The 25244-nt window shown below is 52.0% G+C and overlaps 1 protein-coding gene across 1 annotated transcript; it reads left to right on the forward strand.

Moving 5' to 3' along the window:
* COPG1 (coatomer protein complex subunit gamma 1) lies at positions 31 to 23336 on the forward strand. Its single transcript, XM_021069417.1, is given in 25 exon segments — positions 31 to 186; positions 1008 to 1060; positions 1511 to 1591; positions 1986 to 2057; positions 2239 to 2318; positions 3353 to 3428; positions 3672 to 3764; positions 4162 to 4248; positions 5485 to 5642; positions 5732 to 5790; positions 5793 to 5864; positions 8015 to 8082; positions 8253 to 8441; positions 10047 to 10142; positions 12592 to 12835; positions 13273 to 13348; positions 13838 to 13941; positions 14290 to 14415; positions 14613 to 14681; positions 17073 to 17215; positions 17455 to 17626; positions 18216 to 18313; positions 20371 to 20509; positions 21040 to 21138; positions 22822 to 23336. Coding segments are annotated over 25 exon segments (2622 nt in total). The 5' UTR covers positions 31 to 149; the 3' UTR covers positions 22953 to 23336.

A 25244-nucleotide genomic window follows, 5' to 3' on the forward strand; every position in this document is an offset into this window, starting at 1 on the left:
GCGCATGCGCAGATCGCGGAGTGCGCCTGCGCATAGCGCCGGGCGACGTGGCCAGCCGGAAGTGGCTGGAGCTGAACTGCTACCGGACTGTCGCTGCCAGCTGCAGGGTCCCTCTGTGAGTGCTGTTTCGCGCTCCCGCCGGCACCACCATGCTGAAGAAATTCGACAAGAAGGACGAGGAATCGGGTGAGGGGGGCCAGGCCCGGGGGAGGCCTGACCGCGCAGACTCCCAGCACCCTCCCCACCGGGCCCCCTTTGGGGCCTCTGTCCTGCCCCGAGGCCCAGGGAGGAACAGCGGCTTCTGTGAGGTCCGTCGCGGGTCAGCAACAGGCCTCGGAGAGCCTGAGCATGCTCCATTGCCTTGCACTCGGAAGCTCCAGCCACGATTCTCTGAGTGACCTTGGACGGGTCACTCGCTTCTCTGGGCCTCAGTTTCCCCTTCTGTCCAAGGAGGGGCCGGGTGGGGAAAACAGTGCTTCTCTGAGGGTTCGCTGGGGCTGCGTTAGTGCTGGCTGCACTGGGACGTGGTCTGAGGAGCCAGGCCCTTTTCAGTGCCCTGTCACTGCAGTAGAGCAAGTGACACACTCAGTGCCCAAGTCGGGAATGTTAGATAGGTCACAGACATAGTGGTGGAGACAGATATCAGTCAAATAATCACTTGTATAACTTACAAGCATAACACCTGCTATGAAGAAATTCTAATCACTGGGAGATGGTGGTCCCACCCGTAGTAGGGACCCGGTTAAGTACCAATTGCATAAATGAAAATATGGCACTATGAGAGGCACAGGAGGACTGTGCAGGGCTGCTGGGTGAAGTGGTTTGCAGTGGCAGGAACCCCCTTGCAGGAGAGTGGCAGGATCTATTGGCAGGTTGTGATTGCCATTCTGAGAAGTTGGTACTTCATTGGATGGACAGTGCGACATCTTTCCCTTGATTGCGACTGGGAGAATTTTGAAATTCAGAGTCGCAACCTGTACTCAGTCCTCTCTGTTCTCTGACAATAGGTGGAGGTTCCAACCCATTCCAGCACCTCGAGAAGAGTGCAGTGCTCCAGGAGGCAAGTGTTATTTGCTCCCCTGTCCCTTCCATCATAAATGTCCACACTCAGAGTGATCAAAATACTAACACATTCAAAGTTCTGGTTTAAAGAACAGTAGGGGAAAAAAACCTGTTCTTGGAAAAACAGGGAAACTTTGTTCCTGGAGAGAGTTCATTATGCTTATCTTTTTTTTGTTGTTTGTCTTCATTTCCCCTTCCAGTTATTTTATAAGTATCTGTTAGTCATTAAGTAAGCACATCACCAGCTAATATGGAAAATTTCAGGAGTTGTTAATAAATGAATTAAGAAAAAAGCAAAACAAAACTCTTTCTTATGAAAATTAGGTTACCTGGCCAGTGTGTCTATTTACCTGGGACTTCTCCAATCTTGAATGTGTTTGAGGGTAGTCATGGAAGGGAAAGAAATTGAACTAGAAGATCGTAGTCTTTCTTGGTTGCTTCTTCTTAGGCCCGTGTGTTTAATGAAACCCCCGTCAACCCTCGGAAATGTGCCCACATCCTCACCAAGATCCTTTACCTCATAAACCAGGTAACAGGGTGAGGCTTGGGGGTGGGGAAAACAGTGCTGGGTATATGTCGGGGAGTTGCACGGCCCATTTGTGCTTGTAGCCAGCAGCCTAGCTCTAGATACCCTCAGCATCTACCTCTGATGTGTTACTGGGTTTTGTTGTTGTTGTTGTTGTTTTATGTTTTGGCTGTGCCCATGGCATGTGAAAGTTCCCAGGCCAGAGATTGAACCCTTGACTCAAGCCGCTGCAGTGACAGTGCCAGATCCTTAATGTGCTGTGACATCGGGGAATTCCTCCTGTGTTGCTCTTCATGGAGCCTGTGCAGGATCTGAGGATATAGCCAGGGCTGATCTGGCAGGAAGAGCCTTCTGACCCATCTGTGCCAAGCTGAGACCTCTTTCTTCATTACAACAGGGGGAGCACCTGGGGACCACTGAAGCAACTGAAGCCTTCTTTGCCATGACCAAACTTTTTCAGTCCAATGATGTAAGTGCCCCCACCCCTGCTCTCCTCCAAAGGGAGCAGCTGGGACAAGGTGGTGGGAGGGCCAAGGAAAGCTGGCCCCCCAGTCACCGAGGCTGCCTCTGTCTTAATTGGCATTTTCTTGTCCTAACCCTGGTGCTCATACTGAGTTGGGGTCAGAGGGCTTTTTGCATCTCTTGCCCAGCCCACTCTCCGTCGGATGTGCTACTTAACCATCAAGGAGATGTCCTGCATCGCAGAGGATGTCATCATCGTCACCAGCAGGCAAGTCAGAGGTCTGTGATGCAGTCCACTGCCACAGGCCATCTTCTCATGAGCTGAGGCTTGAGTTTGACATATCGGCAGTGCCCTTTCCACCTTTCCTCTCCTGTCTCCCTTGTCCTTCAGTTACCCTGCCCACCATAACAGCTTCCAGGGTGGGCGGTTTCCCTTTTAATTCTCTGGCTTTAACTTAGGCAAACACTTTTCCTTCCTTTGATTTCTCTTTGTTGACTGAGGCAGTTTGGAGCTTTCACAGAGTCCAGTGAGTACCAGAGAGGATGCAGAAAGATTAGACATAAAGGATGCACGAGGCAGACAGACAGACTTGCTAAGTACTGGTTTGCCCACTGAGTGTTAGGCTGAGTGATGCAAGGGACAGATGTGCCTAGAATATAATCCTTGCCTGTAAGAGCTGGGCTCAGCGCTCTTATTTCTTCTTGCTGTAGTTTGGAGGGATGTTGTACTTTCATTTAGAAAATATGTACTGAGTGTCTGCCAGCCACTGTGTGTAATTCTGGGAATAGAACAGCAAACATGACAGACATGGCCTTTGCATCCCCAGAATTTAGAGAAATAACCTTTAGGAAGACCTTGGGGATGTACAAGGGCTGGAGGATATCCAGCTTGAGTTTTGGGCAGGAAAGGCCTCCTGGAACTGAGTGGAGTCCTGAAGAATGAGTGAAAAATATCGGGACAGAGGTGGGGGGTGGGTTCCAGGCAGGGGAAATGCAGGTGCCAAAGCCTGAGGGGAGAGAACATGGCTCTTTGGGGACTCCTGTTAATGAGTTTTTGCTTGGTGGTGATGGCAATAAGAAGCCTCAGAAAGTTTTAATCAAAGCAGGGAGTGACCCGGTCAGTTTTGAATTTTATGAAAATCTCTCTGCTGTGTGAAGTTTGGCTTGAAGGATGAACAATGCCAGATGCTGGTCAGGAGACTGGAGTGTGGTGTCGGAGCTGGGGGTGGTGGGCCAGGTGCAGGCCAGGGGAACAGGCCTGGGTCTGGCCCCTGCATGTGGACAGCACCTTCTCCCCTGCAGTCTGACCAAGGACATGACTGGGAAGGAAGATAACTACCGTGGTCCAGCCGTGCGTGCCCTCTGCCAGATCACAGACGTGAGTCTCCCACACCTGAGCTGTTCTCTTTTCCCGGCTCAGTCGCCTCTGGGTCTCATCCTTCGTGTGCTTTAGCTTGTCCCTGGCTTCTGAACAGATGGCCCAGCCAGGTGATGGGGGTTCTAGGGGCTCAGGAACACAGGAGACACACAGGGTCCCCACTCCTCCTCACACTGTGCCCTGTGCTCCTGAGGGTGGCTGGGATTGACAGGTTGCCTCCTGCCCCACCCCTTGTCCCACCAGAGCACCATGCTGCAGGCCATCGAGCGCTACATGAAGCAGGCTATTGTGGACAAGGTGCCCAGCGTCTCCAGCTCTGCCCTGGTGTCTTCCCTGGTGGGTCCCATGGGGCTGGGCCATGGGAGTGGGTTGGGATACTGAACAAACATCCAGTTGCTTTCCAAAAAACCCCATAAGGTTTAGTATCCCCAGATCTGAGAGTCCTGCCCCTTCTCAGTGAGGAGCTCCCCAAGAGACTCTGAGTGGATGGAGGGGCCAGCTGGACAGTGGCCTTGACCCATCCCTTGGGGGGTTTGGGTTTGGCAGGACATCTACCATAGCAGAGATGGTGAGGGTAGGAGCCACCCCGGGTTTGTGCATTTCTCAGAGAATAACGGAGGGGCCCAGAACTGTGCCTGAGGGAAGACCCAGGGCCCTCCTGAGCTATAAGGCGGGCCGGGCATGATAGCTGAGCCCCCTCCTGCCAGTTTCTCAGTGTGCCCTGTGCCCACAGCACCTGCTCAAGTGCAGCTTTGACGTGGTCAAGCGCTGGGTAAATGAGGCCCAGGAGGCGGCTTCCAGTGACAACATCATGGTCCAGGTGAGCTGTGGGCAGAGTAGTGGGACTTCACATACTTAGATGGCGCAGTGCTGGCCAGGCAGGGTGAGCTCACACCATGGAAATCCTGGTGGCTCTGGCCAGAGCAGGCTTCGATCCCTTTGTTGTTATGAGGAGATTTGGGGGGTTTGGGGGAAAAATCAAGGGCACCATGTGCAGGGGTGGGGTGGCTCCTAGGCTTTGCCAGGTGTGGTGTTGAAACATTCAAGTATTTTGAAAACTAGCTGAGTGTTGTTTTGGAGTGTGTGATGTAGCAGACGTGGCCCCGGGCGGAAGAGGGTCTTGGCCCAGCTGGCTTTGTTGGTGATGCATGGAAACACGCTGGTGGGGCTTTCTTGTGCTTAACTCTTCTTCAGTGGCTTAGCCCAGGAATCCCTTTATCTCCATGGGCCTCAGTTTTGTTTTTGAGTCTTTTTTCTCTTTTTAGGGCCACACCTGTGGCACATAGAGGTTCCCAGGCTAGGGGTCCAATTGGAGCTACAGCTGCTGGCCTACGTCACAGCCACAGCAATGCCAGATCTGTGTCTGCGACCTGCACCACAGTTCATGGCAACACTGGATTCTTAACACACTGAGCGAGGCCAGGGATTGAACCCACATCCTTATGGATGCTCTTCGGCTTCCTTAACTCCAAGCCTCAGTAAGATGGGAATGAGAGCCCCTCCTTCGCAAAGGTGTGGGTTAAATGAGGGCCCCTGTGCCTCTGCTTGAGTGGCACTTAACTTACAGGCCCCTGTGTGGTCCTCTCTTCCTGTCTCCTTGCCCTTGGGGCTGGGTCTTGTCTCTAGGCCAACTGGTGCCCTCAAACACTCCCAGCTCAGAGACAATGCCCCTCTGGAGAAGAGTCAGAAAAGAGCAGAGGAGACAGGAAGTAACGGCCTTATGCCCCTAGGCCTTGCTTTGCCAGCAGCCGCCCGTGCCAGGGCCAGGTGGTGGGGGTAGAGTTCCTTCCTCCTGGGGTATGGAGGGCTGGCTCCCACTTGCTCTTTCTTCAGAGACACCTGTTCTCCTCTCATCCTCTCATCTATGTGGCATCTGTTGTTCCCTCTGCACTCACTGCTGAAATCGGGCTTGCGGAGGGGCGGTGGACAGGGACTGCAGAGGCTCAGGTGGTTTGGTGGGCGTGGTCTGCACCCAGCCTCTGAGGTAGCGGCCCCGAAGCCGATCTTAGAAACCTGGCCTTATGTGCCCTGGTCTGCTGCCCCTCCTGCCTGCCAGTACCATGCACTGGGGCTCCTGTACCACGTGCGGAAGAACGACCGCCTGGCCGTCAGCAAGATGATCAGCAAGTTCACACGGCACGGCCTCAAATCCCCCTTCGCCTACTGCATGATGATCCGAGTGGCTAGCCGGCAGCTGGAGGAGGAGGACGGCAGGTAGTGGCTCAGTCTGCCCCGCCTACCCAACCTTGGCCTTCTCCCGGGTGACCCCCCCCAGCTTCCTCTTGCCACCTGTTGTTCTGTAGCCGAGACAGCCCACTGTTCGACTTCATCGAGAGCTGCCTGCGCAACAAGCATGAGATGGTGGTTATGAAGCTGCCTCAGCCATTGTCAACCTGCCAGGCTGTAGTGCCAAGGAGCTGGCCCCAGCTGTGTCAGGTAAGCGGACACCCCAACCCCAGCCCCACTCTCTGTGTCTGCTGGGCACTAGGCACTGGGCTGGGGGTTGTGGGAAGGAAAGGAAATGCCCTCTATTAGGCTATAGGCCAGGGTTAAGGGTAAGTGCCTACTCCTGCTGCCTGGGCCCCTCATGTTTGGGGGTCAGGCTCTGGCAAGTGGCAGAGGTGAGGTTCATCTGCCCTCTGCAGCCTGGGGCTGGCTGGCTGTGGGAATGGGCCTGGTGGGGGAACGAAGTGAAGCCAGGGCATGCTCACTGAGGCCTGAGCCACCCAGAGGAGTCAGTCCGATTTGGACGTGAGCCTGCTACCCAGGTTGGAGTCCTGACTCTGTCTTGGAGCAGCTGGGTGGGCCTGGGCAGGTTGGCTATCCTTCCCTGCATGGCGGATGGGGATTGTGCCAGTTACAGGGTTGTGGCAGGCAGTACACTTAAGTCATCTACACAGATGGCCTCAACCAGTGCCTGGCCACATGATGCACATGGCGCCAGTGCTCTGAGCGCTTGTGCAAAAGAATCTGCCGGGCATCCCATTGTTGCTGGTCGGATTATTGAGTAACTAGCACCTTGGTGGGACAGGACTTTGGCTGCATGTTGAGATCGCACTGCTGGTCAGAGTGGTGGGCACATGGTGGTGGGTTAAGTACTAGAAAGTGGTGCTTTGAGAGGTTAGACGAAGTGGGGAGAGAAGGGTTGAGTGTCCCAGGACAAACCCGCTGAAAACCAAGTTGCTGTCCCTGATGCAGTGCTAACGCTGGTCAGATGGGGAGATGGGCTTCTGGTTTGGAGAGAGAACCCTCTCTTCCTGGGCAAAGCCGAAGAACTAAGTGAGGAGTTCCCATTGTAGTGCAGCGGAAATGAATCCGACTAGGAACCATGAGGTTGTGGGTTCGATTCCTGGCCTTGCTGGTAGGTTAAGGATCCGTCATTGCTGTGAGCTGTGGTGTAGGTCGCAGACGCGGCTTGGATCTAGCGTTGCTATGGCTGTGGCGTAGGCTGGCGGCTACAGCTCTGATTAGACCCCCTAGCTTGGAAACCTCCATATGCCGTGGGTAAGGCCGTAAAAGGACAAAAAAAAAAAAAAAGAACTCTTGAGTTCATTCATTGGTTTGAACATTTCTTTGTTTTTTTCATATTTCTCCTATTTCCAGAATAATGAAAGTCAGATAACAGAGAGTTTTCAAAATAAGGGTTATTTAGGAGTACCCTGGTGGCATGGCAGGTTAAGGATAAGGTGTTGTCACTTCAGTGTTTCTGGTCACTGCTGTGGCAAGGGTTCAATCCCTGGCCTGGGAATTTATATATGCCACGGGCACAGCCCAAAAGGGGGTGGGGGTATTCCTATTGTGGCACAGCAGAAATGATTCTGACTAGTATCTGTGAGGATGCAGGTTTGATCCCTGGCCTTGTTCAGTGGGTTGGGGATCCAGTGTTGCTGTGACCTGTGGTGTAGGTTGCAGATGTGGCTCAAATCCCTCGTTGCTATGGTGTAGGCCAGCAGCTGCAGCTGCAATTTGACGCTTAGCCTGGGAACTTCCATCTGCCATGGGTGCAACCCTAAAAAGCAAAAGGGGGGGGTGTTATTTTAAGGAAAATTAAGTGTAAGAGAATAAAAGTCAAGTTGTGAGGAGGAACATGGTGCAGAGAACAGCAGTCACCTTCACTGCTCCAGCGAGTACAGGATGGAGCTGAGCTTCCTAAAGCCAAGACATCTGAGGGGACTGGACCAGGGGAGCTCTTCTGAGTCCTGTATACCCTGGGAGAGGCATTCAGGCCAGCTTCACCGGGCGTGGCTTCAGGGCAGGCAGTCCTGAATGTCCAGCCTGATTCTGGCACTTCCTGGCTGCTGGAGTTACTTCAGCTACTTTGCTCATTTGTGCCTCAGCTTCTGCATCTGTTAAGTGGAGACAATAATAGGAACTGCTTGGTGGGGTGTGTGGAGTCGCTGGGCACCCTGAGGGATTCAGGGACTCCTGCTGGGTCCACATAGCCCTGGTGGCTCTGCCCACAGGAGACCAAAGAGCTTGGGTCTGAATGGCCTCAGGGCCCTTGCATGCTCCGGCCTGGAGCCACCGTGGGTTTTCTCAGCTGCCAAGCAGAGGGCAGCCTGGCAGTGGTGTCTGTCTCCCTGCAGTGCTCCAGCTTTTCTGCAGCTCCCCCAAGGCCGCACTCCGTTACGCTGCTGTCCGTACCCTCAATAAGGTGAGTTCTGGGGATGGGGCAGGGGTGCAGAATGGGCTGGGGAAGTGTTCTCTAGCTCCGTGGGTACACATCCTGGTGGTGGCGTGAGCTCCCCCGAGGGACCTGAGAAGTGACGGGAGGCCTTCTGTAGACCTGGCCCCGTCTGCTTCATCTCTTTCCCTCTGGAGCAGGTCGCCATGAAGCATCCATCAGCAGTAACAGCCTGCAACCTGGACCTGGAGAATCTGGTTACAGACTCAAACCGCAGCATTGCCACGCTGGCCATCACCACCCTCCTCAAGACGGGCAGCGAGGGCAGTATCGACCGCCTCATGAAGCAAATCTCCTCATTCATGTCAGAAATCTCAGATGAGTTCAAGGTCCACAGTGCCCAGACCAGTTTTTTAAGACCTTAAGTGTTTATTGTGCGCTTACTATATGCTGCATAGAGTTTTGAAAGGGGCCATAGCAGGGACAGACAGGTGCCTGCTCTCCTGAGCTTGCTCTCGGAAGGGGCGGGGAGGGAAGTAATGAACATGGCTGCCATAGACAAGGTCATTTCCAACGTTGTAGTGCAGTGGGGAAGACTCTGTGGGAAGGGTTCCCAGAGGAGCTGGTCCAGGAGGGCAGGCGTGCCAAAGATAGAGGAGAAGAGGCAGGGAGTCTGTTGGGTTGGGTGTGTCGGGGCCAGTGGGGGGCAATGAAGTGGATCAGGCAGGGCCAGACCACCTGGCAGTCGAGATACAGTTGTGATTTTAAGGAAGGTACTAGAGAGGGTTTTTGTAGTACTCTTTAAACTTATTTTCAAATAATTCCCAAAAGATCACAAAGAAATGGACTGAGAGTTCTCATGTCCCCTCCCCCAGCTCCTTCCTCCAATGCCCCCCCACCACAGGACAGGGTCAGCCAGCCTCCGCATGGTCTGTTTTTAGGCACTAGTTTTACGTGTACACGTATGTGTGTGAAACACTGCACTTTGCCACATTGTATAGCTTTGCAAAATCACCACCACAACCAAGATATAAGATACTCAACTAGAATGTCACCAGAAGACTCTTGTGTGCCCCTGCCTGGCTACCCGGTTCCCTCCTCCCATCTCCAACCCCTGCTCTCAATTTATTTAATTGCAGTATTTTACAACTTTACATAAATGGGATCACGCAGTGTGTTGTTGGAGAGGGTAAAGGAATGATTACAGTCTAGTGTGGATAATGGTACAGCATGGATTACACAAAGGAAGCAGGAGTAATCTCTGCCAGTGGATTACAAGAGTGCCCCGGAGCATGGAATGATGCAGAGGCTGGTGTGTCAGAGCGATTCTTCCAGAGCAGCTGGAGGGTAGCAGGCCTGTACCTTGGCCATGGGCATTGGGAAGAGCAGTGGTGGTCACTGCAGGCTAGAACAGAAGGCAGGGGTGCTTTGAGGGCTGAGGGAGGAGACTCCTAGCTCAGGTCAGTGGTGCTGTGGATCCATTTGGGGAAGGAGGAAAGGGTCAAGTCAGGGAGAGGGGAGGCGATGGCAGTGACGCAGCATGGATCTAGGTGCTGTGGGCACTGGATGAATGTGTGTGTAAACATTTGGAAACACTGGTCTTTGAACTCAGACTGAGGCGAAGCTTTGGGAGTTGGCATAGAAGAGGGGGTTAAAAGCACAGAAGAAGATAAGGTTGCTGAAGAGACTGCAGGACAGGGTGAGGGCTGGTCATCAAGGAGGAGGGATGAAAGGGGCTTGCTGCTTGCCTTGAGTCTGAGTAGACAGGAAGTCAGGAGGACCCAGGGTCTGCATCAGGGGCCTTGGGACTGTTGCACGGGCCATTCTGCTAGGGTGGGCTCGGGACTACCTGCCCCCTGAAGGTAGGGATGGAGTGGCCCCCACCTGTGTTACGCCTAGGGCCTGGCCACACTTAAGGAAGGACTCTTCTGGCACTTGGCGAACTAAATAACCAACCCAGGTGGCAGGGCCTCTCTCATGTTTGTCTGCTGTAGGTGGTGGTTGTCCAGGCCATCAGTGCTCTGTGTCAGAAGTACCCGCGCAAACACGCTGTCCTCATGAACTTCCTATTCTCCATGCTGCGGGAGGAGGTAAGAGCAGGGCCCTAGGGGCTCACCAGGGCTCACTAGGTCTCCTGTGTGGGGAGTGGCCTGGCTGCTGGCTCCATATCCAGCCTGTTCTCGGGGGGTACCCAGATCAGCCTGTTAACCAGCTGGTTTCCTGGTGCCCACGGCCCTTTAAACTCCTCCTGGATTAACAGTATGAAGTGTGCCAGCTACTGTGATTACAGGAATAACTAATGACAGCCACTCTGGCTTTAAAGCCCCAGCAGCTGTTCCAGGCGGTGCTTGTGCAGAAGACAAGAAACCGTGTCCCGCTTGGTATCCTGTCTAGTAGAAATATTCAGGAGCTCCAGGCAGTATCTTGGGAAACTGAGGCTAATGGTGTGACATTGTTTGTACCACCTTTCTTGATTGCGTCAACAAAAGCAGTTAATTCAGAGGAGCAAAAGCAGAGTTTCCTGGTCCCCAGATATTTGGTGGCCCTTTGCCCCAGCCCCAGATGGGCCCTTGGACCAAGGCAATGGGGGAACATTTTGGCTTGAATGTCTTTGAGGTTCTCAGGAATATAAGAGGGGAGCGGGGCTTAGGGGACCTCACCTGAGGCCCAGCATTGTGGAATCCTACACAGCCAACACGATTGTGTGATCCTTATAACAGGTAAGAATCTGAGACCACATGCCTGTGGTCACCTGGTCAGTAAGTGTCTGAGCCAAGATCTGAACGAGGTCTGTCTGGCTCCAAAGCCCATGATTTTCTCCAGGACCTCCCTGCCTTCCTGGACAATACGTGGTTCCATATTAGAGTTAAGGTGAGAGCTTCACTTGTTAGAGCATGGCCCTTCAGACACTGAGACCTTGTTGTGTAGAAATGGGTCTGTCGCTTGGCAGAGGGCGAGTCGGCTGCTCGCAGCTGCCGGCAAAGCCTTGATGCAGTTACCTAGCAACCGGGCTGCCAAGCTAATCCTGCAACTAGTGCACTTGCTCCCTGAACAGCCTTACTGAAATGTGGTGCATGCACGGGCACACGGACACACACACACTCACTGCAGTTCACAGAGCGTGTGTCTTCTTCAAAATAACCTGTGAGATAAGCACCCTCATGGTCCTTATTAGGAAGGTCTGAGGCTCAGACAAGGAAAGTAACCTACCGTAGCCATCAAGCAGAAACTAATCTGAGAACAGAGGCCAGATTTGACCCACAGACAAGTTTTTCTTGGATTGTACAAAGATTTATGATTTTTTTTTCTTTCACTTTTTAGGGCCGCACTTAAGACACATGGAAGCTCCCAGGCTAGGGGTCGAATCAGAGCTGCAGCTGCCGGCCTACACCACAGCCACAGCAACGCCAGATCTGAGCTATGTCTGTGACCTACACCACAGCTCACAGCAACACCAGCCAGATCCTTAACTCGCTTAGTGAAGCCAGGGATCAAACCCACATCCTCACGGACACTAGTCAGGTTCCTAACACTATGAACCACAATGGGAACTCCAAAATTTTATACATTTTGAATTAGTAACCATTACTTAAAAATCGAGAAAACCACCACAATAGATCTCCAGTTTCTTGTGAAAAACCTCTAAGATCTGGCAGTACTAAGCTGAAGCATGGGCAGGCACTGTCCACTGCCCCTCAGTTTCCATCTAGTCTGCTGCCTGTTGCCTGGGTCTGGCACCTAGAGGCATCTCAGTTACTACTTTTTTTTTTTTTTTTTTGTCTTTTTGCTATTTCTTTGGGCCGCTCCCGCGGCATATGGAGGTTCCCAGGCTAGGGGTCCAATCGGAGCTGTAGCCACTGGCCTACGCCAGAGCCACAGTAACACAGGATCCGAGCCACGTCTGCAACCTACACCACAGCTCATGGCAACGCCGGATCCTTAACCCACTGAGCAAGGGCAGAGACCGAACCCGCAACCTCATGGTTCCTAGTCGGATTCGTTAACCACTGCACCACAATGGGAACTCCTCAGTTACTACTTCTGTTGTTCAAGTCTGTAGATAGCAAAGTATAGATTTGACTGCCGGGGATCTTTGACTCTCCACTGCCCTATTCTGCCCTTTTTAAAAATTATCATAAAATACATTACAAAAATTAACCATCTTAACTCTAAGTGTGTGGGTCATTATTGTTGAGTACATTGGCCTTGGTGTGCAGTTCAATTTCCAGAACTAAACTCTGCTTCCATTCAGCCCTAAATCCCCCCCATCCCCAGCATCTGCACCACCTGTTCTGCTTTAATCTCAAAGTTGGGAAGAAAATTAAGAGCCCAGATAGTTCTGTTAAACCATCCACTGCTAGATCTGGAAGGGCCCCAGCGAGATTCCATCTGAGCCTTTTGTTTGACACAGAAGGGAGGTACAGGCTCCAAGAGCCAGGCCCTTACCTCCAGGTCCTGTGCCTGGTGCTGGCCTGGCTCTGGGCCCCACCGCCTGCGTCCAAAGCAGCCTCTGTGCTCAGCTGCCCCCTCACACTGCAGGGCGGCTTTGAGTATAAGCGGGCCATCGTGGACTGTATCATCAGCATCATTGAGGAGAACGCTGAGAGCAAGGAGACAGGGCTGTCCCACCTGTGCGAGTTCATTGAGGACTGCGAGTTCACAGTGCTGGCTACCCGCATCCTGCATCTCCTGGGCCAGGAGGGGCCCAAGACCAACAACCCCTCCAAGTACATCCGCTTCATCTACAACCGGGTGGTCTTGGAACATGAGGAAGTCCGAGCAGGTGGGTCTGAGCAGGCTGCCCTTGGGCTCCTGGCATGCTCTGGCATGGACCCTCAGCAAAGGGACCGGATGTTCTTGCCTCACTAGCTCAGCATTCTCTGATGGAGGAAGGTCCTTGGTTGCGAGGGTATCCAGCTGACTGGTCCTTAATCTATGTAATTTGTCTTAGTGATTTTTTTTTTGGCTTAGGCCATTTGCACATAGGAGTTGAAAGCAGCTTTTGTGGCCTCTTCATAGTTAATTCTGAAATGGGCTCTTGGGACCTGAAAATAGGGCTGCTTTCTTGAAAGGGGTCTGGAATTGAGACCGGATGGTGCCAAGATCACTGAAGCCACATGCTGCATGGTGGTGGGTTGGGCCTCCCAGCTGGGAACTGCTTGGCTCAGGACAGCTTATTCCAACCACTAGAAGTAAATGGTTTTTACTTCATAACCACAGGAGCTGTGAGTGCTCTGGCCAAGTTTGGAGCTCAGAATGAAGAGATGTTACCCAGTATCTTGGTGTTGCTGAAGAGGTGAGTCTAGGCCTGGGGGCCTGATGGACACCAGTGTTCCTTTCAGCCCAGGTGGCTTTCCTTTGTCTCTTTTTAACTAAAAAAGGGGAGAAATTATACATGCACAACTATTGATTGTAGGAAAAAATGGAAACATATAAAAGCATGAAAAAACAATGTCATAAAAAAAGCCCTCCACCCAGGAGTTCCCATCATGGCACAGCAGAAACGAATCTGACTAGGAACCATGAGGTTGCGTGTTGGATCCCTGGCCTCACGCAGTGTGTTGAGGATCTGGCATTGCTGTGAGCTGTGATGTAGGTCACAGACACGGCTCAGATCCAAGTCGACTTCTACCCTGGCAACCTCCATATGCCTTGGGTGCAGCCCTGAAAAAACCAAAAAAATAATTACAATTAGAAAAGAAAGAGAACTGCTTCCTCATCACCCCTGCAGCAGCCCACCTGTCACCCCTGGGGATCTCAGGAAAACCTTGTGTTCTGGCCACAGGTGTGTGATGGATGATGACAATGAAGTGAGGGACCGAGCCACCTTCTATCTCAATGTCCTGGAGCAGAAGCAGAAGGCCCTTAATGCTGGCTACATCCTAAATGGTGAGCTTCCTGGCCGCCTCTGATGCAGCTCCTCCCAGAGCTGCAGGCACCCTCCCTGGGCTTTCAGGCACTTGCAGAGTGTCTCTGTGACCTCAGGGGACCCATGGGGGTGGAAACAGCCCAGTGAAATGAAATGCTAGTTGGTAATTACAGCCTCCATTCACACAGCATGTTATCTTTGTACGTCCTACTTGGTGTCCTTTCCTGCCCCATCAGTCCTGTGAAGGAGGAGGATATGAGAAAGTGGAGGCTCAGGCTCATATGCTGTTATCAGGGCTGCGCTGCCTAGACCCTGGACCTCGGCCTCCCCTGGGGATTCCTGGTGCCCATCTTCCTTCTGGCCTCTAGGTCTGACGGTGTCCATCCCTGGTCTGGAGAGGGCTCTGCAGCAGTACACACTGGAACCGTCAGAAAAACCTTTTGACCTCAAGTCTGTGCCCCTGGCCACCACGCCCATGGCAGAGCAGAGAACAGGTTAGTAACACCTGTCATGCTTTCAGAGGCCCTCCTTGCATTGGCTGCTAAACCTGTCCAGGATGGATGGGGCTGTGTGAGGAGGGGAGTCAGCCTGGGGTGGGGATTGCAATCCCAGAGCAACGACCACTGCCCTGCCCCCGGCCCCATTAACTGCTGTTGTTGATTGTTGGTCACTGTGCCATTTGCTCCTGCAGAAAGCACGCCCATCACAGCAGCCAAGCAGCCTGAGAAGGTGGCAGCCACCCGGCAAGAAATCTTCCAAGGTGAGGAGCTATGCTCGGTGGGGCTTGTGGGCCACGACTAGGGTGCTGCTCTTCTCTGGGGAGCTAAGAGTAGGAACTGTCGTCGGTGGCTCCTGAGGGCTGGTATTTAGACAGCAAGTTTGACTCTCACAGGTTATTGGGTTCTTAGGGCTCAGTTCTCCAGGGTCCATGCCAGCTCAGCACGTCTGATACGCACAGCTGAGTCCAAGGGCCCTGGTACTTTTTCTTGGGTTCCAGGTGTTTTCCGTCTGCCTTGTCTTGCAGGGCCTCCTTTAGGTTTTCATCTATCCCTCTGCGCCTTCATTTTCTAAGGCGAGAGCCCATGTGTCTAGTTGCCAGACCTCATCACCCACTGAATTCCTCCCTTCAAGGCCCTTGTGTGTCCCTGTTCCCTCTCAACGCCCTCCCTGACCCCTAAGCTCATCTCATCTCTTCTCTTCATGGTTCCATGTGGTTCTCCACATCTTTGCTGCCACAGCGCTTGGCACCGTGCCTTCCTTCCTCACAGGAGGCTCCCAATTATTACTGACTTACATTAAGTCCCACCTTTTCCATTGCGTGCCAGAACCCTGTCTTCTGTTAACATACTGTCTTTGAGATTCAGCAAAACGAGGATCCAGAGCTGACTGGGATTACTCTAACCCCAAACTTTTCCTTCTGCATTCCTTCTCTCTTGCCGTTGTCACACATCACTGTGAACTTAGTGGCTCTGCACAATGCAAACTTACTGTCTCGCACTGAAGTCAGAAGCACCAGTTGCCTGCTGGTGGTGCTGGGCACCCTCGGGAGGCTCCAAGGGGAGGCGTGGCTCTCCTCTCTTTCCGGCCTGCATTCCTTTCCAGTAGCACAACCTCTTTACACATCCCTAGCTCTGCCCTTCAGCCTCCCTCTCACACAGACCCTTGTGAGCACATTGGGCCCCCAGATAATCACGGGTAACACTCCCGCCTCAGGATCCACCATAATCATATCTGTAAAGTGAGGGAACGTGCACAACTCCTAGGAAGTAGCTCGGCTCCTGGGAAGTTGCTCATGCATGTCTCGAGGCTGCTGTTTGGCCATGCCCTCTGAGGGAGACTCCTTCAAAGCCTCTTTCGAGGCCTCAACTGCATTTGGAAACAGCCTTCCAAAGCTTAACATTTATTTATTGATCCCATTCTACATTCCAGGAACTTTGCTAGATTATGACATTTATTGCCTCATTCATCTTCACAACCATGTGGACAAGATGGTTGTTTCTATTTTATCGATGAAGAGTCTGAAACTCAGAGGCATTAACTTGGACCTACCAGCAGAATCCCCCAGGGTAGAAAGAGTCAGGTCCAGAAACTCGATGCCCAGTGAAATGCCATAGAAGGCACTCTGGTGGCTGATGGTCATATATCCAAGCTGGCTCTTGCTGGGCTTTTTATTACCTGTATTCACTGGACATGGTCCTTTAGGCTAAAGAGGGCTAAAGCAGTTACATAGGCTGCCTCTCGGTTGGGCAAGAAAGCAAAATAATAATAATGTCTGTTTTCTCTCTCTGTCCCTGAAACATGGAACTGAACACTTACTAAGTCCAGTGCAAGACATCTGTCCCTGGTCTGAGGGCACAGTTCCTGTCCTTACAGAGTTTAGTTTAACTGGGAAGAGAAGTTGAAAATCTTGAGTATCGATCCTCCAGTGTATGTCAGAGTCAGCTGAGAAAACTTGTTAGAAGTGCAGATTCCTAGGCCCCGGATCCAGAGATTTTCATAGCAGATCTGGGATGTGTCCGAGAGTCTGAGTTGTGAACAAGCCCCTAGCCCCAGGTAGTTCTGACACAGGTGAGTTGAGATCACCCTTTGAGGAACTGTACCCCGCCGTAAGACAGGGACAGCTGCCAGATGCCACGGTCTGCTGGGCACGCCAGGGCTGGAACCTGGCTATGGGATATAGGGTGAGGCCTGGTCAGACATGCACTGTCGAGACTGAGTTAGGTTTGTTGCAAGACTCAGAATCTGAAGCATCTCTTTTTGGGCCACTCATCATAACTGACATGTGTCTGAGACCAGTTTGTTCTCTGCCTGGTTCTATGGCCATCACAACATCCGCCCCCTCTTAGTCCTTTTCCCAAGTCCCCCTTTTAAGCATCCTTGCTGAGCTTCTAAGGTTGAGGGAGTGTCCATGTGGACCTGTCCCAGGACTGGGTCTCCCAGTCCTTTTGTTGCTCTGCCATCTTTCGGGACAGCGGGGAGGACTATATCTGTATAGGTGGGACAGCATGAGCAGAGTTAGGTGAGCACACACCCAGGTTTGACCGGTTGTTAATGTGCACTTGAGTGGGTGGGAGACTTGAGGGCTGGGCATGAGGCTTGAGTGAAATGTCACAGGTTGGTCTTGGAATGACGTGTGGCCTGTGGGTTTCAGAGCAGCTGGCGGCAGTGCCCGAGTTCCAGGGGCTGGGGCCCCTCTTCAAGTCCTCGCCTGAGCCCGTGGCTCTCACCGAGTCAGAGACAGAGTATGTCATCCGCTGCACCAAGCACACCTTCACCAACCACATGGTGTTCCAGGTGAGCAGGGGTCCTGGAACCCCACACCCAGCGGCTGCATCTGTCACCAGCTGCTGTCTCTGGATCTGTGACCTGGGACCTCTGTCTCCTGACTATTAGCATAGAGACAGGGCACCTGGGCAGCAGGGCAGGATGGGGGTCAGGGTGGCTCCCGGGTGAGAGGCAGGACCTCCCGGCCCCACCCCTGCAGCAGGGGTGGCCAGAGCAGCATGTCAGCAACCCCTCTGCTCTCTGTCCAGTTTGACTGCACGAACACACTGAACGACCAAACCCTGGAGAATGTCACCGTGCAGATGGAGCCCACCGAGGCCTATGAGGTACTGTGCTACGTTCCTGCCCGGAGCCTCCCTTACAACCAGCCTGGGACCTGCTACACACTGGTGGCACTGCCCAAGGAAGACCCCACTGCAGGTGAGCCCCGCTGCTGATGCCTCCTTGGCCACTTGGGGGCCCATGGGGTTGAGATGGGGTGGGTGGCTGGTGCTGTCAGAGCTTCAGCTCCTTGATGGAGTCTTCAGGAGAGGGAGGACGACTGAGTCCAAGGGCTTTTCCTACCTGAAAAGCAGGAGTGCTGTCCCTAGTCATAGAGGAGGAAGTTGAGACTTGAGATCCATGTCTTGTGTGAGTTCGTGTGTTGATGGGAGGCAGAGCTCAGGTCTGTCCGGTCCTCAAACCATAGCACCCTCCTTGTACCTGAAAGAGCACAAGGGGAGCAGCCATCCTGGGTTCAGTCCTCAGAAGAAACTTGGTGCTTTTTCAGGCCTGGGACAGTGGGACTGTGGCTGCTGTGTGGATGTAGCCATCCTGTAGCATCCTGCCCTCCTCTCTTCCTTCCCCCAGGGGACACCCTCAGGGCCATGACCCGACTCTCCTGCCTTCTGAATCTGGTGGCCTCTGTCCACATCAGTGGGCCTGGGAGGCCTGTGCCGCTAGTGGACTTGTAGCCAAAGCCTGGAGGGCTGCAGAGGACCCCGCTGACACCCAGATTTCTTCTCCACAGTGGCCTGCACGTTCAGCTGCATGATGAAGTTCACTGTCAAGGACTGTGACCCTACCACTGGGGAGACTGATGACGAGGGATATGAAGACGAGTATGTGGTAAGAACCAGGGCATGGAGGCTGCAGGAGGGGGTAGCCAGCCTTCAAGCATTTTCTCACTGCTTTTGGCTTTACAGCTTTCTTTGAAAGAGTTGGGGGTTTGGGTTGTTTTTGTTTTTTGTTTTTTTCTTAAAAAAAAAAAGTGTGTATGAAGAAAATCCGGGTAATACAAAAACAGTATAAACAGGAGTCCTTGTAGTGGCGCAGTAGTTAACGAATCCGACTAGGAACCATGAGGTTTCAGGTTTGATCCCTGGCCTCACTCAGTAGGTTAAGGATCCGGCGTTGCTGTGAGCTGTGGTGTAGGTCGCAGACACGGCTCAGATCCCACATTGCTGTGGCTGTGGCGTAGGCTGGCAGCTGTAGCTCCGATTAGACCCCTAGCCTGGGAATCTCTATATGCTGAGGGTGCGGCCCTAAAAAGCCAAAAAAAAAAAAAGAAAAGGAAAGAAAAGAAAAACAGTATGAACAAATAGGAAGACATTACCCATAATCCTTGGGAATAGTTGGGGGAGAGGAGTTGTATCATTGAGGTCATTCTATACATTATAGGTCTTCCTGTGTTCACTTAAAAACATAGTATACGTTCCTGTCTTTACAAATACTTCATATTCACAATTTTTAATAACTTTAAAGTATTTCCTCACATTGACATAGCCTAACTCACTTGCCCTCGTATTCCTTTAATGTTGGGCATTTGTGATTCTCACGGCTTTTAAATATTGCATTAAACATCCCTTTGGGTTCAAATTTTTATCTGCATTTCAGGTTATCTTCTTAGTATAGAGTGCTAGAAGTAGAATAATTGGGTCAAAGACTAAGCATGATTTTAAGACATTTTGATTCATATTGTCAGACTGCTTTGTAGAGAAACTGGATGAGCTTACATCTGCCAGGCCACCCTTTTGGGCACTGGAGGGGCCCTTCCAGTCCCAGCCTGCTGAGCAGAATGGGAGTGAGTGCTGGTTCCTTCTGGGTTTGCCTGTGTTGCAGTGGCTCAGCGCCATCTGCAGGCTGACCCTGCTGCTCAGCCTGGGGTGGAGACTGCAGCCCTCAGGTCAGAGGGACGGTCACTGGAATGCCACTGACATTCACTTGTGTCCTCCCAGATGCACTGTTGAGGACAGGCCTTCCCTGGGCCGGCAGCGACCTAAGGGCAGGAACTGGCCCAAGCGAGCTCCCATGGGAGCTGGGTCCGAGGCCTTGCTTCTGCTGCGGGAGCTGAGTCCTGCTTACCTTAGATGCTCTTGGAAGTCGGGGCTCAGGGAGGAGCTGTTGGGTGAATGAATGGGAACTTTTCTGTGCATCTAGACCAAGGTAGAGGCAATGTTACATGTCAGGCCCGGGGGAGGACACAGCTGAGATAGGGTGGGGGTATCTGCAGGGTCCTAGGAGGAAGGGCTCCCTGAGTGGTCCCTCCTCCACAGTCTGACACTGCATCTAGGCAGCCTTCAGAAGGGTGTGACCTCTCAGCTGACAGCCAGAGGTGAGACTGCACCCTATATCCTGGTTCTGCTTCACAAATTCAGCCAACCACAAACAGAAGATATTCAGGGTTGAGGGTGTGGAGGTTCCAGAAAGTTCCAGAAAGTGATACTTAAATTTGCTGCACAAGGCACCTACTTACATAGCGTTTGCACTGTATTTACAGCTATTTACATAAGGCTACATTGTGTCAAGTATTATAGGTAATCTAGAGATGACTCAAAAGTTTGGGGAAGGATGTGTGTAGGTTATGAACCACTTTATGTAAAGGACTTGAGCAGCTGCCAAGGAGGTCCTGGCACCAAGTCGTCATAGGTACTGACAGGGCATGGATGGGATGTCTGAACTTGGGTCAGGGTGTTATCCACTGAGGGGACCCCACTTGGCTGTGGGCACCTTTCAGAGAGGAGCCGGTCAGGTTGCTGCTTCTCCCAGGCCTGGCACAGTGTGCTACCTAGCAATCACCTGCCAGATGTGCTGCAGGAAGGGGTGGGGGGGGCGGGCAGAGATGTGCAGGGGAGGGCTGCTCTCCCCTGGACCTCTGCACCCAACATGCTCCTCCCTCTGCCCAGCTGGAAGATCTGGAAGTCACTATCGCCGATCACATCCAAAAGGTCATGAAGCTGAACTTTGAGGCGGCCTGGGATGAGGTAGGGGATGAATTTGAGAAGGAGGAGACATTCACCTTATCTACCATCAAGACACTAGAAGGTAAATCCTGGCAATGCTTCACCTGGCTTACTTGCTTCCAAAGACCCTTGGCTCTTGTGAAGGGGCTCCTCTTCCCCCTCTCTGCCCCTATGCCCCAGAGATCCAGGGCCGGGTCTAGAGCACAGAGTTCAGGTGCCTCTTCATTAAAGGCCACTCAGAGGGGGGTTAGGGTTGGGAGAGAGGTGGTGGCACAAAGGGAAGATGAGATGAGGGTCTTAATAACACTGGGATTTCTGGGAGTTCCCGCCGTGGCACAGTGGTTAATGAATCCGACCAGGAACCATGAGGTTTTGGGTTTGATCCCTGGCCTCGATCAGTGGGTTAAGGATCTGGCGTTGCCATGAGCTGTGGTGTAGGTCGCAGATGCTGCTTGGATCCCGCATTGCTGTGAGCTGTGGTGTAGGCTGGCAGCTACAGCTCCAATTATACCCCCAGCCTGAGAACCTCCATATGCAGCCGGAAGCAGCCCTAGAAAAAGCAAAAAGAAAAAAAAAATTTTTTTAAAATAACACTGGGATTTCTCCCTACAGAGGCCGTGGGCAATATTGTGAAATTCTTAGGAATGCACCCTTGTGAGAGATCAGACAAAGTGCCAGATAACAAGAATACTCACACGCTGCTCCTGGCTGGTAAGCGCATTCTGGGTGGGAAGGCCTAGGAGCCCCCACATCTCCACGCCCCCCTCCGAGCTCTTGCTGCCACTCACTCAGGTTCCCTTCAGGCCAGCAACCGCTGTGACCTTAGAAAGGGTGCCACTGTACCCTTCCTTTGAGCACACAGATGTAAAAATGCACATGTGTGCTTTCCCCTTTTTTAACTCATGTGTTTATATATGAATGGTGTATATGTTGTTCTCCACTTGACATTGCATCTTGGAAGGTTTCCCTATCAATACTCAGAGCTTCCTCATTCTTTTTTTGTTGTTGTTATGCCATGTTATGTATTTTTTTCTTTTTTTAAGCATAACATAACATTTACCATTTTAAACATTTTTAGGTGTTCATTTTAGTGGCATTAAATACATTCACATTGTTGTGCAACCATCACCACCCTCTATCTCCAGAGCTTTATTATCATCCTAAGCTGTAGCTAACGATTGTTCCATTGTATGGATGGACCTGCCTTGCAGAGCCAGGCTGTGCTGATGAACGTTTATGGTGTTTCAGGCTTTTCAGACTATGTTGCAGTGAATAATCACATACATACCTGTATACACACACACTTTATTTTGCATTCGTGCACTGAGGATATTTGGAGGGTAAGTTTCCCAAGGCATTACCAGGTCAAAGTGCATATTTCCTTTTGGTAGATATTTCCAGTTGCCTTCTGAAAGAACTGTAGGCCTTTCCTCTCACACTGTGGACAACGCAGTGTGTTATCAAACTTGATGATTTGTGCCAAGTGTAAAGAATGGTGGCTCGGTGTAGTTTCATTTTATATTTCTTGTGTATTGAATGAAGTCACGCATCTCCTCAAGCATGAAGTGCCGTATGTATTTCCTGTTCTGTGAATTGTTTTCATATCCTTTATCTAATGTTCTGGGTTGGTTGGTCTTTTCCAATAGGAATGGGACTTTAAGCATTTATCAGGGAAATTTTCAAATATGCATGAAAATTGAACCCCTGTGTACTCATCCTCCAGCTTCAGCAATAAACAGCCATTTCTATCTGTCCTCATTCTCCACCCCCAGATTATTTTAGAGCAAATTCCATCTATAGACATTCTCTATGTAAATGTTTCTGATTTGTATGCTTCTCTGAAGGATAACGACCCTTTGTTTAAAAGGGGGCAATACAGCAGTCACACCTAAAACAGTGAACAAGAGGAAGTTTTTTTTTTCTGAGCGTTTATAAACAGGGTTAGGAAGTAGCCGTGCTTCAGTGCCCTGCTCACAGCTGACAGCCCCCAAACCATCATTTCTGGCCACAGGGAAGCAGTCCAGCCCCCTGGGTGCTGCAGACACCTGCTGTGTGGTTTTGTCATGATGGGGCTGTCCCTTTGTCTGTGCTCTCAGATTCTGCCAGCGTGTGAGAGCTTCTATGACATCAGCACAAGCCGTTTGTGTCCGTTAATTCATTTGAGCTTGGCTAAGTTTGAAATATCGTTAGTAGAATGGTTCAGGGTGCTACAGCTCAGAGGTCAAGTGACAGCCTCAGGCCCTCACTTAGGGATTTCAACCAGCACTCCTGCATCCAGGCCCACCCCCCTCTCACCTTCCAGAGCTGCCTCCATCAGCTGCAGCAAGTGCCCCTCAGCCTAGCTCTGAGGTCCCCTTCTGCCTTACACACCCATCCTTCCCTCTTCCCTTCTAGGCGTGTTCCGGGGTGGTCATGACATCCTGGTACGCTCCCGGCTGCTGCTCTTGGACACAGTAACGATGCAGGTGACCGCCAGGAGTTCAGAAGAGCTGCCAGTAGACATCGTCTTGGCATCTGTGGGCTAAGGCACCTGCCTGCCTGGGCCCTACTTCTACCCTCCCCATTGCCCTGTGATACTATGTGGAAGTCACACCTTCCTCGTGAACCGTCGGAAACTCCTTTCCAAGCCTCTGTATTCAAACCAATTAGGAATCATTGAGGGCTTTGTTTTTTGTTTTGTGTGTGTGTGTGTTTTTTTGTTTTTGTTTCTTTTTTTAAGGTTTAACCCCTGCCCCAAGATTGCTGGGGGTAAGTTTTTAAATAGAGTGACATTATCTTGTCCTGGAACTTGCTGCCGTGCCTGCAGGGAAGGGATATCGCAAGTGAATAAAGTGCACACACCACCTCTTGAATCTATCTGCTAAGAAACCATCTTATTCCTATAAATAAATCAGCATGTATTTATTGAACAACTGCTATTTCTTTTTTTTTTTCTTTTGGTCTTTTTGCCTTTTCTAGGGCCACTCCTTCGGCATATGGAGGTTCCCAGGCTAGGGGTTGAATCGGAGCTGTAGCCACCGGCCTTCGCCAGAGCCACAGCAGCACGGGATCCGAGCTGCGTCTGCGACCTACACCACAGGTCACGGCAACGCTGGATCCTTAACCCACTGAGCGAGGGCAGGGATCAAAGCTGCAGCCTCATGGTTCCTAGTCAGATTTATTAACCACTACGCCACAACAGGAACTCCAGAACAACTGCTATTTCTGCAGGCTCATGCTTAGTGGTCCGGCTTCCCTACTTCCAAGAACACTTTTCCACCCCCTCCCCTTGCACCCGCAGCCCTTTGGCCATTGTACTTAGCCTGAGGCAAGACCCTGTTGCTGGTCTCTATCTGAGCCCACACCCAGGAGCAGCAGCAGTGCATGTTTGATGAGGGAATGACAGCAGTAGCAGAAGTTGTTTGTGCCCTTAAACTACCCTCCTTTTCTAAATCAGTGAGGCCTGAGGATTTGGTGGATTACCTGGCTTTTGCCTAACCTCAGGCCTGTGGTGAGGTGTACACTGGGGTTTCCCTGCTGGGAAATAGCCCATAGAGAGCACAAGTCTCTGGGGGTGTTTTTTTGGCTGCTCCCGCAGCATGCAAAAGTTCCTAAGCCATGGAGTTCCCGTTGTGGCTCAGTGGTTAACGAACCCGACTAGTATTCATGAGGATGCAGGTTCAATCCCCGGCCTCACTCAGTGGGTTAAGGATCCTGCATTGCCGTGGCTGTGGCGTAGGCCGGTAGCTACAGCTTCAATTCAACTCCTAGCCTGGGAACCTCCCTATGCCACAGGTGCAGCCTTAAAGAGACAAAAAAAAAGTTCCCAGGCCAGGGATAGAACCCCACACCACAGCAGTGACAATGCTGGCTCCTTAACCTCTGCACAAGGCAACTCCCAGAAGTCTGTTTATGTCCCAAGGGAGCAGGCTCAGCGGCCAACCCCTGCTGAGCCTTTAAACTCAAGCCAGATGGTTTTGCCAATTTTGTGGCTGAAATACACCTGTAAAGCCTATTTTTTGTTCTTTTTAGGGCCGCACCTGTGGCATATGGAAGTTCCTAGGCTAGGGGTCGAATCACAGCTACAGCTGCCAGCCTATGCCACAGCAACGCAGGATCCGAGCCACAACTTCGCCCTACACCATAGCTCATAGCAGCACTGGATCCTTAACCCACTGAACGAGGCCAGGGGCCTAACCCACATCTTCATGGATCTTAGTCTGGTTCCTTAATTCTGAACCAGGAAGGGAACTAACCCTCCCTCCCCCTTTTTTAACTCTAGGCCTCAGCTTTGGGTGTAGGGGGAGAGATGAGGGCCCTGGAAATTGCTCTGGTGCTCAAGGGGTTTGAGAGTGACTTGTGTGATTGATGCAAGTTTTCTGATGGTTTTTCAATTTTTGCCCAAACTATGAAGCAGTTAGTAGGACTGTGAAGTAAGGGAAACGTTTTCTGACTTCACCCCTACAGAGAAGGGCCCTTCAGACCCTAGGGTCCCCTCTAGGTGTCCTGGGGACTCTTCCAGGCCACAATCCCCAGGTTCGCTCTGGAAAGGGAGTTAACTCCGAAGGGGAACGGCCCACACGGAGGACGTGGAGCCCCGAAAACCCTGGGATCGAGGAGTCCTCAAAGGCAATCAGAGGGTCCTCCTCGAGCGCTTTCCGAAGAGCCAGGTTGGGGAGCCCTGTCTCTGGTCAGGGTGGAGGAGGGGAAAAAGTGCCCGAGTGAAGCTGGCCTCGCGGGGCCGGCCTGCTGGGGGCGGGGCTTAGCGCGGAGAGAGGCGCGGGCGCCGAGCCTGAGGTGAGGCGGGTTGAATACTGCCGAGGCGGGACCCGAGGCGC

Source organism: Sus scrofa, chromosome 13, assembly GCF_000003025.6.
Source record: "Sus scrofa isolate TJ Tabasco breed Duroc chromosome 13, Sscrofa11.1, whole genome shotgun sequence".
NCBI lineage: Eukaryota > Metazoa > Chordata > Mammalia > Artiodactyla > Suidae > Sus > Sus scrofa.